We start from the raw sequence: 15,967 nt of genomic DNA, 5'->3' as shown, positions 1-15,967 counted from the left end.
TAAAAAATTAAGAAAACTATATAAATGACAGGCAAGAAAAAAATTTAAAAACTAAAGGATGCCCTTGAAATCAGCTCATGCTCTCAAAGATCTCCCTGTTTTCAAGTCTATTTCAGGGACATGAAGCAGCTTAAAGTAAGTTTTACCTATTTTTCAATTTTTTAAACCACATACTAAAAGTTTTTAAAAAACATTTCATATAAGAAAAATTAGTTTAGTACTTTCTAGACATTAAACAGTTGTGTTTTTTTTTTTTAATATCACAGTTTTCTCACTGGAGAACTCAAAAAGCTTAACTACTCAGAAAAAACTGCTCACTGTTTGAAGAAGGAACATTTTTAAGTATTTAAAAAAATAAATGGTCTTTATTTGATAAAAGTACTTGTTTTGCTATGGTTCTTACATAACCTAAGTACAGAAGTAAACTTATAAAATAATGTGAAAGGAAATATTATATTTCAAAGGATGGTCTTTTTGAAAAAGTGCAGAAACTACAAGTTAAGGCAGAAGCTTAAGAAAGATACATTAACAAGGTACGGACTTCAAATGGACATTTCTCCCGGAAACCTACCCAGTGTTCTTGACATCACAGGCAGTGCAGAGCTCAAGACCAAGATGGACACACAATTCCCAATGATCTATGTGGGGATCACAAAGAATATTGGGCAGTCAGACAGCAGAATGACGAATGCAGGCAATCCACTCACATTCTGGGAACTCACTGCACACCCCACTCACCTTGCACGGTTGTACTGTACTCTGCTAACTTCTTAATGATATCACTCAACATAGAACTTAAAGAGACTAAGAAATGTGTTCTACAAATATCTAAAGTTACATCTGTAAAGTTCTAGAAGATATGTGCAGTAGTTGGCACGAGTATCAAGTTATAGGACACTGAAATCAGAGCTCAGACAACGCACCTTACATTAGTGGTTGCGGTTGCCGATTTTAAAAAGGTTTGCCTGTCAAGTAAAATAGAATGAATACATTTAATACTTCTGACTACATTTTTAAAGCCAGACTACTGCTCAAGATATATAATATCTACTTCTAACACATTCAAATATTATAAATTTTAATACCAAAATGCTAGAAATCTACAACCCCTAAATTCTAATCATTCATTTCCAATGTGTCCAACGCTTATTCTTTCCTATTAAATAAAAGGAGTCGAAATACTGATTAATGCTGATGATCACTGACACTAGACGCTAAGTATCTCAACAAGTCAGAGCATTCTATAGATATGTAAATTAAGTACATAAAATAACTTTTCCTTTTTAAGATAGGCTGAAAATATGTGATCTATAATAAAAAGAAAAGAAACCAGCAGCTCTTATTACTTATTCTTCATGGCCAGGCTGTGGGAATATTTTAAAAAAGATGTAGTCACTATATAAGGTAACAGTCTGGGTCATTCCAAAGCCAATGACACATTGTAGGAAGTCAAATTAGCCTCAGACTACAAAATGTTTCTGAATAGAACTCTTCCGTCTTGCTTTAATTATTCAAATTTGAAATACTTTGTCTCTACTACTTGTAGCAACTAAGTTCTTCAGATTTCAAACAAGCTCCCTGAAGTACAGTTTGCACAATCAAAGTTACTCATTAGCAATACGTTTTCTTTAGAGGAGAAAGAGCCCTTTCAGTAGCCTTCTGTAGCTGGTTAACAAGCTCTGCAGTTCTATGCATTTCCAAGTGAATGGATGCCATCCAAATTAAACAGAGCAGCACATCCTTTTCCCACTCATTCGGCATTTTCAAAATCTTTCAGTTTTTGTTTATGCAATTTACCAACAAATACCCATGGAGGCAAATGCGCCACTCAGGGCAATTACAGAAATAAAACAGTCCATCTCCCTTGGCGCAAGGGGGCCACCTAAGACTCAGCCATACCTTTGTCATGGTTGTGTCACCCTTCTTGGGGATAAAGCTTCCAAACAACCGCAGGCTGTAGAAACCGACAACAGAGGATACCATAAGATAGCTGTGAGAATCAAGGAAAAAACTCTCCACAGAATGCAAGTTTCCTTAAGTTCTCAGTCGTCTCCAGAAACTCTTGAGGTCCAAAGGAAAAACAAAACGAAAAGCCACTTGGCGTGCTTGAGGAAGACTGACTTGTTTTTCCCTTCCAGGCAAGGGTCTTAGTAAAGGACCACTGTCCCAGAAACTAAACAGACAATGTGTTAAACAATGTTTAGTTAAAGAAAGGATACAAAATCAAAATGATTTCAAGTGCAGCTCCCACAAAACCAAAAGCAGAAAGAGAAGCATTTCCTATTCCAGGACCCTGGGGGGGAAAAAAACCACTTTTCAGAATTCAATGACACTATACATTTGCTTTCCTAAAACTATTTCTTAAATACAGCAATTAGGGCTGTTTAATACCCTAAAATAACATCTAGATTTTCTAAGAAAACATGACACTAGACTGCATTCATCAAGTAATGCAAGCATGTGTTAATCATTTCAACAAGCTCAAAACATCTCTGATTTATCTAAAATGCAATTTACTCATAAAAATGATATTATGCTTATTGTTAAGAGCCCTGAATATTACTGAAGAAATTTTTTTAAAACAGTACCACAGGAATAGAAGATATAGTTATTTAAATAAACCCTACGACAACATATAAAAATTATACAATTAAAATGTATCAAAGTAGGCTAAGCATAGAAAGACTGAATGTGCATATAATATTTCTACAGCTGAAAATTTTGTTTCCCCAAATCTTCCTTGGGAATTCAGACATTTTTAAAAGACATAACTTAATTAACACAGATTTTTTTAATGTAACACTACACAGTTTTCCCAAACATTATATCTATTGTGGAAACCTATCTTTATCTAGAACTTAAAAAACAAGCAGAAAAACTAGTATTTATTAATGAGACCAAACAGGCAAAAAAAGAATTTCTTATTGAAGCAGGAAGAATATTTTCACAGCTCACCAACTAAAGGAAGTATTCAAATACCAACTACCATTCTACTATCAGCTCTAATGGGAGCAAACAAAATACCAGGAAAATTCAGAATGTATAGCCAGGTTAATAAAAAATAAACCAATAAATAATATCATACATATCATATACACATTCTAATTTTGGCCTAAAGAAGTAAGAATGCTCATGGAAATTTCATACATATACACAAATCAAAGACCTATCAACTTTTTGTTAATCTTTTAACAAAGAAATGAATAATGCTAATGGTGTACTGGCTGGGTGAAAAACATTTTGGATATATTCCCTATCTCAAGAGAAGTCCTCCAGGCAGGATTAGGATGATCTGATTGATTTACAGAATCATGCATGGGCCCTACAGGTATAACTCCCTCTCCATGATACACTAAGGGGATGGTACGAAAATGAACCATGGCGGCATGGGACTTACGCAGCGTGCAATGTACAACAGAGGGTCGCAAAGTGAACAGAAGCCAACACAGTAGATAACTTCCTGCTCTATCAATGAATTTGGGTCTAAACAAAAGATAAAGACCAGGTTGCAGAGAAGTACCATTCAGTGGTGTTTGCTTGTGGAATGAGGCACCTGGAAAGCTTGGTGGCAGGCTAGGCAGTGGACAGTAACAGAAGGCATAAGGTCCAGCAAAAAGTTAGAGGAGGGCAGGATCTAACTGGAGAATATGCCTGAAATTAAAAGAGGAGGGCGTCTCCATCTGGGACTGAAGGGAAGAAATTTAGGTTGATGTTGGCTTATTTCTATGAGAGGAAAGGGATACATCCTCTGGTTCAGAGAGAGAAGAGGCACTAGAAGTCTGGAAGAGTTCGGAAGTCCTTTCTATGGGGAATAAGAAAGCTACTGACAGAAAAATAGATGAAAACATTAGAATGTTAATGCTACTTTAAGTAATCAAAAGTCCACAGAGTCCTAGATGTGCGCTAAATATGAATCTTTAGTGGTAAGTGCCTTCTCTATGGAGAATATGTTTAAACAGGCTCAAAGATAGAATTTAATAGAATCATAAACTTTTAAACAAGAGAGAAACAAAGTTAATTCATGAGAAGATAGATATCTGACTCTCCTCTAGTAACTCAACATTTGACTCAGTTTCATAAAACGTGTGACTCTCTTGAAATCTAAGTGGCTACCAGCCACGTATCAGGATCTTCAGCAAACACTATGACTCCATCCAATAAACTCCTTCCACATCACTATTTCACAGAGGATAAATTTTCGTAAAGAATTCCAAATATGAACTACAGCAAAATAAAAATAAAGTGTGATACAAAGTCTAAAAGGAAAAATGATATCCAATAAAAGGGCTAGCCAACTGAAAGTAAGAAATTAGAAACAAGTCATAGATCACAAACACTGTTTACGAAGGCTCTTTACATAAAGAAATTCATACAACCTGAAACATAGGTGCAGAAAGGTGATGTTTTAAATTACATATTTGAAACACTCAGGGTATATATACAGAATACTTTTGCAAAAGAAAGACATTTAAACAGTTTACCCTTGTTCCCTTTGGCATGGCTGTTTCATCAACCAACAGGCAAAGAATATTACAAGCCACCAAGAGGACCGAGATGGACTACAACATAAAAAATGATCATCAGTTCTGAATTTCACAGATATTTTGTGAGTACACATGCATTAAAATCTAAGTTATAGACCAAATACATGCTTTAGAACAGAGAAGACCAAAATTCTACACACAATCAAACTGGAAGTAATCAAACTATCTGCAAAAACTCAAAAATACACTCTAAAAGCTTCTGCAAATTATTACAATTTCAAAGCTTGTGACTAAAGCTAATAATATAGATTCAGTTAGTGACTGATTCCACCAACTGGAAACCCACAACTCCACAGATTTAAAAAATGGTTAATAGTTACTGGAACTAATTTAAAAATACAACTTTCACATCCCATCAGAGTCTAAAGCAAGATACCTGCAATACCTCATCTCTTAATTCTAAATGGCACAAAAGAATAAATGTCCTGTTGCCATGAGGAAATCATTACTCTTGAGGACTTAAAAAAAATGCCATTAATTTCCATTTTTGCTTTATTGAGTTTTTCCAAATACAAGTATGGATTTTAACCCTGTTGACAGAAAACCAGTTTACCTGAAACCATTTAGCTGAGGGAGTTACCATATTCAAATACCAAAGTAAATAAAAAATAATTTGCTTTATTTAACTAGGCAAATAAATTCTTACTGTCTCAATTAGAAGGAGAACCATAACAGCAGGATACACCAAATTTCTTTCCCATGCTGAAGCTTTTTTTCGCCTCTCTATTAGGAAAAAAAACAAAATACAACAAAGATTTCCAAAAATTCTCTTCAGAACCACGTTTGCATTCCTTACTGTTATAATTAGTATGTATTATTTTCATGAAATTTCTTTTTCTACAAACATAAATTATTTTTAATTTCCCTCCGTAAACTATAAAAATCAGAGTTTTAAAATCACTTTGCTACATTGAATAGTTCAATCCTATAATGCTTACATTTTAGCTCTGTGAAGACATTTCGGTTCCTAACAAAATGTACTGCTAATACACAGCTTGCTATGAAAATATAGAAATGTTTGTATTTGATGTAGATTTACATATTGATATAGATTTGAGTGAATAAAGTAACATGGGTAAAAATCCCCTCTAATCCAAAGATAAAAACCTCCAGTTTTCTAAAGGTGTCAGCAAACTTCTGGCTACAGTGATCTACGGGATAGCGCACCAATCCTCATGCTATGAACAACTGGTAAAAGCAAACTTAACTAAGAAAAAAATCTGCATGAAGGAATCACAGAATTGCCACAACAAAGCTGTGAGGTCTATACTCTGTGAAACGGATTGATGTGAGCCCTCACATTTGCACTATGTTTCCCTCAACAGTTTTCCACCGTATAATGACATGGCCTCATGAAGCTGAGAAATCAAGCAAATAACAGTGAGTAAAAGAAAATGATGCTAAAGTAATGCTTTCAGCAAACTCAACAGCATCAGGAAAACAAAAATTGGAGTGTGGGGCTACCAAGGAAGCCAAAATTTGAGAGGCGATAATCACAGAGAAAAGGATAGAAAAAAGAAGGAAGCCTAACATTCAGCCTCCTGACCTTCAAGGCACCAGGGGCCAGCAGGCTGAGAGTGACAGGAAGGGACAGCAAAGAGAAGGAGCAAAGCTTCTGTCACGCTCACACTTCTTGAGATACAAACTAACGTTCAGGGTTCATGAATAAGATGGTATCACAGCCAACAACAAAACACCCAAGCTCTCACTTAGGAAAGCCACACACTAGGAGCAAGGCCAAACTGCAAATCGGCTGGCCCTCGTGAAGATTAAAACCCACGCTGGAACAATCACCAGCCCAGACAGGTGAAAGGATCTGTCCCTACTCTAACTGCCCAGCAGAAGGAAAAGTAAACCCTCTCAAGAAGACAACCTTATCCAGAGTTTTTATTTTGTATAAGAAATGCCTGACAATCAAACGTTCTCTGGAGACAAGACAAAGAGAAAAGGTAATAAAATAGACTTTCAGTTTATCCAGATATTGAACTTACCAGAAAGAAGCCTTAAAGTAACTGATTAGTATGTTCAATAAGATAAGTGACAAGATGGCAAATGTCATAACTTGAATCTAGGAAAATAACTGAAAGAAAATTCTAGAACCGAAAACCCCTGTAACTAAAATTAAGACTTCAAGAGATAATGTAGCAATGGTTATGGCACAGCGGACAAGACGGTGAAGTGGAGATGCATCAACGGAAGAAACCGCAGATCAAAGCAGGTGGGAAGGAGGGAGACTCAGGAAATAGCCCTGAGTGGAAGGTCTAGTGCATGTGCAGCGAGGGCTGAAGGAACATAAAGAGAAGCAGCAGCAGAAGCAGTAGTTGGTGAGACAACGGCCAACGAGGCCCCAAACAGATAAAGGACATTAGGCCACACGCCAAGAGTCAAAAGCATCAAATTGGGGGCGCCTGGGTGGCTCAGCGGGTTAAAGCCTCTGCCTTCAGCTCAGGTCATGATCCCAGGGTCCTGGGATCGAGCCCCGCATCGGGCTCTCTGCTTGGCTGGGAGCCTGCTTCCTCCTCTCTCTCTCTGCCTGCCTCTCTGCCTACTTGTGATCTCTATCTGTCAAATAAATAAATCTTTAAAAAAAAAAAAAAAAGAATTCGAAATTCTGTAAAAATGTCCTATCGGTGAGAAGGCAAGTAAAAATAGTTTCAGGAAACAAAAACTGAGAGAATCCATTGCCAACAAACTAGCACTCATGAAATGCTAGCAGATGTTCTTCAGGCAGAAGCTAAATGAACACTGAAAACACAAATCAGGGACATACAAATTAAAACACCAGTGAAAACGACTTCACAACCACTAAATTGGTAAAAATGTAGAGTCCAACACTCAGCTGTTGACAAAGATGTGGAGCAACATGTCTTACTCATGCTTAAAACAAATGCAAAATAACACCACTGCCTGGGAAAACGATTCGGCATTATTTTAAAAAGTTGTATGTCCATACACTCAATGAGCCTATAATTCCACTTCCAGGCACATATCCTAAAAAAACATATGTACCAGAGATATGGAGAACAAAGTTTATACCAATATTATTCATAACAAAAGATAAACACATCAAATATCCATCAACAGTAGAACGAATAAAGTAACGTTAGGCAATATGATGTTGTTTACAAAAATAAAAATGACAGCAACCTATAGAATGGGAGAAGATATTTGCAAACGATATATCCACTAAAGAGTTAATATCCAAAATATACAAGAATTTATACAACCCAGCACCAAATTAAAAAATGAAAAGAGGACTTGAATAGACATTTTTCCAAAGAAGACATCCAGATGTCCAACATCATTCATCATCAAGAAAATGCAAATAAAACCACAATAAGATATCACCTTATACCTGTCAGAATTACTAAAATCAAATAACACAAGAAATAACAATAACATCTTGGCAAAGATGTAGAGAAAAAGGAACCCTCGTGCACTGTTGGTGGGAATACGACCTGGGGAAGCCACTGTGGAAAACACTATGGAGGTTCCTCAAAAAATTAAAAATAGAATTACCAAACAATCCAGTACTTCCAATATTGGGTACCCAAAGAAAACAAACAAACAAGAAAAACAGTTTTTATTGTTTTTTGCAGCCAAGACATGGAAACAACCCAAGTGTTCATCCATAGATGAATGGATAAAGACATGATACATATACGTTCACGCATACACACACAGAGGAATATTACTCAGCCACAAAAAAAGAATGAAATCTTGCCACGTGCAACAATATGGATAGAGCTAGAGTGTACTACGCTAAGTAAAGTATGTTAGTCAGAGAAAGACAAATACCATATAATTTCACTCGGATGTGGAATTTAAGAAACGAAAGAAAGAAAGAAAGAAAGACAGACAAACCAAAAACACAGACCCTTAAATACGGAGAACAAACTGGAGACTGGCAGAGGGGAAGTGGGGGGAGGATGGGTCAAATATCACGATGAGCACTGAGTAAAACACGGAATTACTGAATCACTACACTGTGTACCTGAAACTAATATAACAGGACATGGGAATGACACTTCAACGAAAAAAGAAAAATGAAAACGAATAAATTTTCACCAACAAAACAATTTCTGAAGACAGAGTACTCATAGGGACCAATTTTCTGTCCAGGCTGAAGCAATCAGGAAACAAAAACACATGCGTAGGAAACAGTTTCGACCCTGGATATGCGGTCACAGAAAGACAATGATCTCTGAGTGGTGGGAAGCAAACAAGGCAAGCCGTGGCTTTGCCCCTGCTTACTGTCTCTCGACAGTTTGCTGGCCAAAGTAGAGGGCACAGGAACCCAAGCAAAGCCCCACTTATTCGTTGAGTTGAAGACATAAAACAGGAGTGTGGAGAAACCTCGTTAGCTGGACTGTACAGAGCAACACCGACACCGACAAAAGTCCCCAGACTCCCCCGGATCTTCAGAGAGTTATCTTTGAGTCTTCAGTTGGGTAAAGATCAGCTCAGGTACATGAACAAACAATCCTCAGCTGAAGAAAGAACCACCCAAAACGGTTAGATGGAGCAGCAGGAACCAACCATTATAAAGGGCCAAGAATAGGGCCTGTTCCCCCAAGACAGGAACGAGACCTCATCAATCATGAGCACAGTTGCCTTAGTGTGGAATGACTGACCCTAGAGGAAATGCTGCTCTAGCCGTGCCCAACAAGTCTTCAGAGCAAAACCCAAGAATATCAAACTGCTTCCAAGCAACTTAACTGCATCCCAGAATAAAGTTCCACACTTAATGGGAATACAAAAATATCAGCAACCAGCAATAAGATTCTCAGTGTCCACTATCCAATCAAAAATTGCCAAGCATAAACGCACAAAAATACACCCAATGATGAGAAGAAAAGTCAATCAATCAAAATCTATCAAGAACTAACACAGAAGTTAGAATTAGCAGATAAAAACATTGTAAGTGCTACTATATAATGTATTCCATATTTTTTTAAAAGTGGAGGACACAGACTAAGTTCTAAACAGAACTTCTACATATAAAAACTACAGTATCTGAGAATGCCTGGGTTTAGTCGGTTGAGCGTCTAATTCAACTCAGCTCAGGTCTTGATCTCAGGATCGTGTGCTCAGGCTCTGCACAGGGTTCCACACTGGGCATGGAGACTATTTAAAAACAATTTTTAAAAAATGCAGTATTTGAGAAGAATACAATAGATAGGATTAAATGCAGATTAGATACTCAAAAGAAAAAATAGTGAACATGAAGATATAGTAATAGGAACTATTCAAAATGAAACACACAGAAAAAAAATCTGAAAAATAAAGGAAAATCCATGAGTTTGGGAGGCAACTTCGGCGGGGGAGCAGTGTACATGCAACTGGAGTCCCTGAAACGGCGCAGAGAGGAAAAAAAAATATTTGGAAAAACAATGGCCAAAAATGTTCCAAATTAGATGAAAACTATAAATTCCCAGATCCAAGAGACTCAACGAACCCAACGAATCAGAAGCATAAAGAAAACTACTCTAAAGCCCAAGGGAATCAAACGGATCAAAGTCAATGACAAAGAGGACATCTGAAAAGCAGAGAGAGCAAAGATTCAAAAGATGAGGACGACGAAGATTACCTGTCAGAAATAATGCAAGTGAAGAGACAACAGACCCACATCTCTGCCATCAGCATCTGAAAAGTCATTTTATGCACGTATGAAACAAAAAAGAAAATGGGAGTTTATCCTCTCCCCAAACTAAGAAACAGTCTGTATCAATAGCTTTGGACAGATTGGAAGCTGATAACATACACTAAAGATTTCATAATTTTTTTGACTATTTCAGACTACAGGAACGTCTTTGGAAAGAATCCAAGACCAGTACATGAGTCAAGAACAAAAATGTACAGTACCTAATTTTGTCTTAAGAGTCTTCACATTTTCAAGTTCTTGTTCCAACTCCATTATATTGTATTCCACTGATGAAGACAGTCCTGTCAAAAGCAAAACTATTTCAGAAGTATAACAACAGAACCTTAACAGCATAGAATGGGTAGCGCTCAAATCAAATGTAAGATAACATACTACAAACCCTGGTCACAGAGAATAAAAACAAATGCTATAGCGACCCACTGGAAAATATATCCATTTCTTTATCACTTAAGACTTCAAGTTCTTACTGATTACATACTACCTGTTTCCTAGAAAATGCCTGACTTTCATAAATTTTTACTTGATCCATTGTTAATTTTTCAATAATGACAAAAGTATCATATGACTATAGAAAGTAGAAGAAATTCATGATCTCATTCTCTAACCCAACTCCCTAAAGTGACAACTGGTAACAGTCTGGTTGATGCTTCCACACCTTTCTTCATGATCATGTAAATATTCATATATATATATATATATATCCACACACACATATGATACACACAGTTTCTATTCTATATCCTATAGGAATGGATTAAAGCAGACATGTTATTTTACCACTTGCTTTCCTAATCAATGACACATCCATGTTTACAGATAGTGCCAACACCTTTAACAAATGAATAACATTCTATAGTATGGATGAATTTCAATTTTATTCAGTTATTCCACTTATGACTAGTCAAGTTTTCCTCTGTTTTTTGCAAGTACACAAAATGTTGAGCAAAAATTTCTGTATGCATATCCAGTATATTCTAATTCTATTGTTTCTACAGGACAGATTCCCAAAATTTCAATTGCTGAGTCAAAGGATATAAGCATTTACAGGTAAGAGATATTTAAAGGTTACTTCCCTCCAAATATTGTAATTTACTGTAATGGTTTAAATACTGTAATAATTTTTAAAAATAAGGACACCTGGGTGGCTCAGTCAGTTAAGCATTGAACTCGATTCCGGCTCAGGTCATGATTTCAGGATCATGAGATCCAGCCCCACAATAAGCTCTGCATTGGCATGGAGCCTGATTAAGATTCTCCCTCCCCCTCTCCCTCTGCCCTTACTTCTATGCTCACACATGTGTGCACACACACACACTCTCTCTCTCAAAAATATGAAAAAAAAGAAATTATTATAATAATTTACATTTCCATTTATAACTTTTTAAAGTATCTATTTTCTTCCTGTATTAACCCTAGCACTGGATGTTGTAATTCTTGAGTTTTGGCCAGTATGATGGATAAAAAATGTTTTCTTATTGTTACTTTAACAAGCATTTCCCTAAACATCGTTTCAGATGTTTATTTGTTACGATCTGTGGAACTTTCCTCCTGGGCTACACAGACTCCCCAGATAAGACTCTTCTGATCTCCCTGGGACAGTAAGCTGTCCAAGTGAAGGGAGAGGGGAGCCTGTGAGCACTCACCCCATCCTCTACGTCACACTGCGTCCAGGCTACAGCCTGTTTCACTCTCTGGAGAACTACCCTCCCTCTTCTCTGGGCAGCAAAGAGGCAGTGCCTGGTACCTTGGATGGAGGGAAAAACGTGGAGATCAAATTGCTTCACCAACAGGATCGTCAAGTAACCTCCTTACGTGGAGCCCGCTCCACTTCCGTATCTGCTGGTGCCCCTCCTGAGACTCTGGGGGATTCCACGATATAAATCAAGCACAGACGGCTTAGGATTTAGCTTCCTTGGGTCTGGCTAAACTGGTTACTTCGAAGGTTTTCTCAGGTCTGCTAAATTCCAAAATTTTATTGGGATTTTCTCAAGTTCTCATTCTCTGAACCCAGTGTTCTCCCATATGAAATGAGATGTATTTATTAGAATGTTTTCCACTGAACCAAAAACCTCAATTCAAAGAAGCTTTAAAAAAAAAAAAAAAAGAAAAGAAAAGAATTTCATGAAATTAGGAGTTTAGACACAGAGTGGGCTTCAAAGTAGGTTTTTTCTGGCTCCGCGCCAGGGGAGGCTGTCCTGGGTCCGGGCACTTAGGTCCCTGACCCTAACCGCCCAGGTTCCCACTATTACCCCCCCCACCGCGATCCTTTGCTGTTTGTTTTTTGAGTGCTTTCAACCAGACTCCAAGTTAATGCTGGTCCCCAGACGCAGAGCACTCTCGTGTTGGGGTGTTACTTTCCGATCGGTCACCTCTGGTGGCTCCCTCCCCCTTTTGTTTATCTTCCGATATCAGTCCGACGCTCCCAGTCTGCTTTACCTGCCACTGGCGTCTTCTGCTCCTGTAGAGATCCCGACGTGTATAATTCTGATCTCAGGCTGATTTCATGGGTGGTCGGAGTTCTTTGGTAGGTAATCAGCTCACTTTAGGGTACAGGTTGAAATGGTGCCTCCTCCTACTTCCCCGCCATCTTGCTCCCCCCCAAAGTAGGTTTTTTCCCCACAGCTCAACAGTGACATCCAGGGACCGAGTGCTGCTATCTATAAGTTGGCTTTTTATGAAGACTGGTGGCTCTTTCTCCTTTCATGTAATTTCATAATATCTCCTTATTTTGCTCTTTAATTCTTCTTTTCCCAGCTAGTAGAACTTCTATTTATTCTTTCCCCCCATGTTAATTTGGTCCTTTGGTGGTTACTTTCTCACTGTTAACACACATAGACTTGTACTTTTTTTTCCATATAATATAGTTATAATCCCATAGTGATGCTTTACTGAATAACTCCTGCACCAAGGTGAAGCTTTCATACTTTTATCTGTTCTTTCACTGCTTCCCACCCACTCCGCCTAAATTCTGGATTTCGCTCAGATTTATTTAAAAATATTTAGTATACTGGGATGCCTGGTGGCTCAGTCGGTTAAGTGTCCCGACTCTTGATTTTGGCTCAGGTCATGATCTAGGATCATGAGCTCAAACCCTGAGACAGGCTTCATACTGGGCATAGAGCCTGCTTAAGACTCTCCCTTTCAAAAAAAAAAAAAAAAAAAAAAGACTCTCCATTTCCTTCTACCCCTCCCCTGGCCTCTCTAATTAATTAATTAATTTTTTGGTATAAGATTATCACTAAATTTTCTCTCAGTATACAAGTTGCCATATCCTTAATATCTAGAATACTATCTAGCACAAATCAGATACTCAACATACAGATATGAAATGAAGGAATAAACGAATGTCTTTTTTGGTCCTAATATACATATGGCATATTTATAAATATATGAGTTTTTCAATGGAATCTCCCCCCCCAACCCTTAAAACTAACAATATTATTCAATAATCCTTATCAGGTTACAAATGGGAGGTTTGATGTTGATTTCTCACTCCTTTATAAGTGATTTTTCTATAAGAAAGCTTATAAGGTGTTTTATTATCACTATTCTTGGAATTTAACAATGTTACACAATAAATCTAGATCTTTTAAATGTCCTGTTTAATAACCTTGTCTAGGACTCTGGTCTTTTAACCTGCACTAAAATCTTTCTTCAGCTCATTGACATTTTCTTCTATTATCTATTTACTTAATTTTTTTCTACTTGTTCTTTTTCCTCCTTCCAGCTGCTTACTACTTAGATTAAGTAGCTTAGCTCTACAGTCTGTGTCTGTCATTTCACTGGTGTTTCCCTCTCTTTGTACTTTTGGTTTGTGACATGCAATAGGTCTCCCACTAGATTCTACCAGATGATTAATTCAATTTTCAGAAAGACTACCCTCACTCCCTATTGCTACTGTAACGAAGTACATAAACTTAGTGGCTTAAACACTACAAATTTATTATCTCACAGTTCTAGAGATCAGAAGTCTGAAATCTGAGTGTCAGCAGGACTGTGTTCCTTCTGGAGACTCTAGGAAAGAATCTGTTCCCTTGTCTTTTCCAGCTTCTAGAGGCACCAGCACTCCTTGGCTCATGGTCCCTCCTTCAGGGCACTCTACATTTACTTCCACTGTCACGTCTTCTCGAACCCTCACTTAGAAAAATGCTGTGAGGACACTGGGCCCAGCTGATCATCTGGGATAATCTTGAGCTCTTCACCTAATTACCTTACAAAGTCCCTTTGGCTAGGTAGGGAATATGTTTACAGGATCAGGGTGGTTAGGACTTGGCTACTTCTGCAGGGTCACTATTCTGTCTATCATAAGGACTACTTCATCTTTTGTCTACTTAATTTTTAATTTTTTTCATATTCTAGGTGGCCTTTTTTTGTTGTTGTTCTAATTATATCTCCCTAGAAGTCCATATTACTTTTGGGGACTAAGTACAAATTCTCATTTGTCTCTACATTAACTTTCCATTTCAGTGGGACTCATTGTTGTAGATACTCATCTTAACCTTCTTCACTCGGTCTTAAGTGAGTGATCATGGTTCCTTATGCACTCCTACTGTTCCCTTCACACAGAATCAAGTCAGACAGTCCTTCAAACAGTAACAAACCATTTTGAGGGCCCAGCAATTTCCGTTTTGGGGGCCTAGGGACAGACTGGCCAGAAACAACAATGCAGGAAGAAGTGTCAGTGCTCTGGGGTTTCTCTCTGCAGCAGTTCTCCTTTCTCCAAGGGAGAAGAAAACAGAGGATTCAGGCCCAAAGTGCCAGACGGCCCAGGTGCTAACGCACTAGGGGAATTCAGAGGCTCTTTTTCTAAGCCTCTTAGAGAGTCACAAAACTCTAGTCTTACGCTGCATTTCTAGGAAAGGTAAGTACTATATGCTCTCTGAATCTCCTTCCTCACTTGTGTCCATCACTGAAGAGAAAGTCAATGCCTTCTCCTCTGGAGAGCCTGAGGTCTTGAATGCACTAAACTGTTCTACAGTATTTTTAGAGCTTCTCTTCTGAGTTTAATCATTTTACTGGTCAATATATAATTGACATTTATAGGAGAACAGGGTTAAAGACAGAGATATTCAGGAAGTGCAGCCCAAAACTACTAAACTTTGACTATGAATGCAGTTCATAGAGTTTCTGGTAACCAAAGCCAAAGGGAGACAATTAAATCGTAGAATCAATGAGTATCTCCATATAAGAACAAGACTTATAGTAGGATGGCATAGTATTATAAGGTTTACAAGTGTCTTTGAATCAAAGCTTAGACTGCAAAACAGTCTTAGAGATACCTTTTGCTTTTTAGCCCATTTCTTCATAAATTATATGGTGTGTGTCTGTAGTTAATGCTCCTTTAACTTCTCTAACTGATTAATTACAAGTACAATTCCAAATTACACTTCATTCCCTATCTTTACAAAGAAGCATTATTCCGGGGCTGCGGGAGAAAAAGATGGTGGAGGAGTAGGGATCCCATTTCAACAGAATCCAGCTGGATATCTACCAGACCACTCTGAACAACCAGGAAATCAGCCCGAGATGTAGAAGATATATCTGGATCTATACACACAGAACATCTCTGGCGGTTTGTTTCAAGTATGAAGGTATGAAGCCATGATTCTGCGGGCAATATTAGAAAATAAATGGAAGGAGGAGGGAGCCTCTGGGATCCTGTGCCTCCTGCACTGGGGACTGGGCACAGACTCACAGACTGGTAGCAGAAGGGAAAGGACTTTAAGGGAGCCCCCCCAGACTGAAACCTGGAGTTGCA

General features: G+C 37.9%; 1 protein-coding gene across 9 annotated transcripts in view; it reads right to left on the bottom strand.

Moving 5' to 3' along the window:
- Nucleotides 1–15,967, bottom strand: part of LMBR1 (limb development membrane protein 1) — a 156,628-nt gene that overhangs the window by 26,535 nt on the left and 114,126 nt on the right. For all 9 annotated transcript variants that reach the window (XM_046021227.1, XM_046021228.1, XM_046021229.1 and 6 more), the window contains 6 exons: nucleotides 10,410–10,490; nucleotides 5,191–5,267; nucleotides 4,482–4,559; nucleotides 2,220–2,293; nucleotides 1,900–1,990; nucleotides 572–638 (listed from right to left, as the gene is read on the bottom strand). In XM_046021227.1, the coding sequence (XP_045877183.1) occupies nucleotides 572–638; nucleotides 1,900–1,990; nucleotides 2,220–2,293; nucleotides 4,482–4,559; nucleotides 5,191–5,267; nucleotides 10,410–10,490 (468 nt within the window). The remainder of the gene's footprint in view (nucleotides 1–571; nucleotides 639–1,899; nucleotides 1,991–2,219; nucleotides 2,294–4,481; nucleotides 4,560–5,190; nucleotides 5,268–10,409; nucleotides 10,491–15,967) is intronic.

The sequence above is a fragment of the Meles meles genome, chromosome 10, assembly GCF_922984935.1.
Source record: "Meles meles chromosome 10, mMelMel3.1 paternal haplotype, whole genome shotgun sequence".
NCBI lineage: Eukaryota > Metazoa > Chordata > Mammalia > Carnivora > Mustelidae > Meles > Meles meles.
This window is presented reverse-complemented; position numbering and strand designations above follow the sequence as displayed.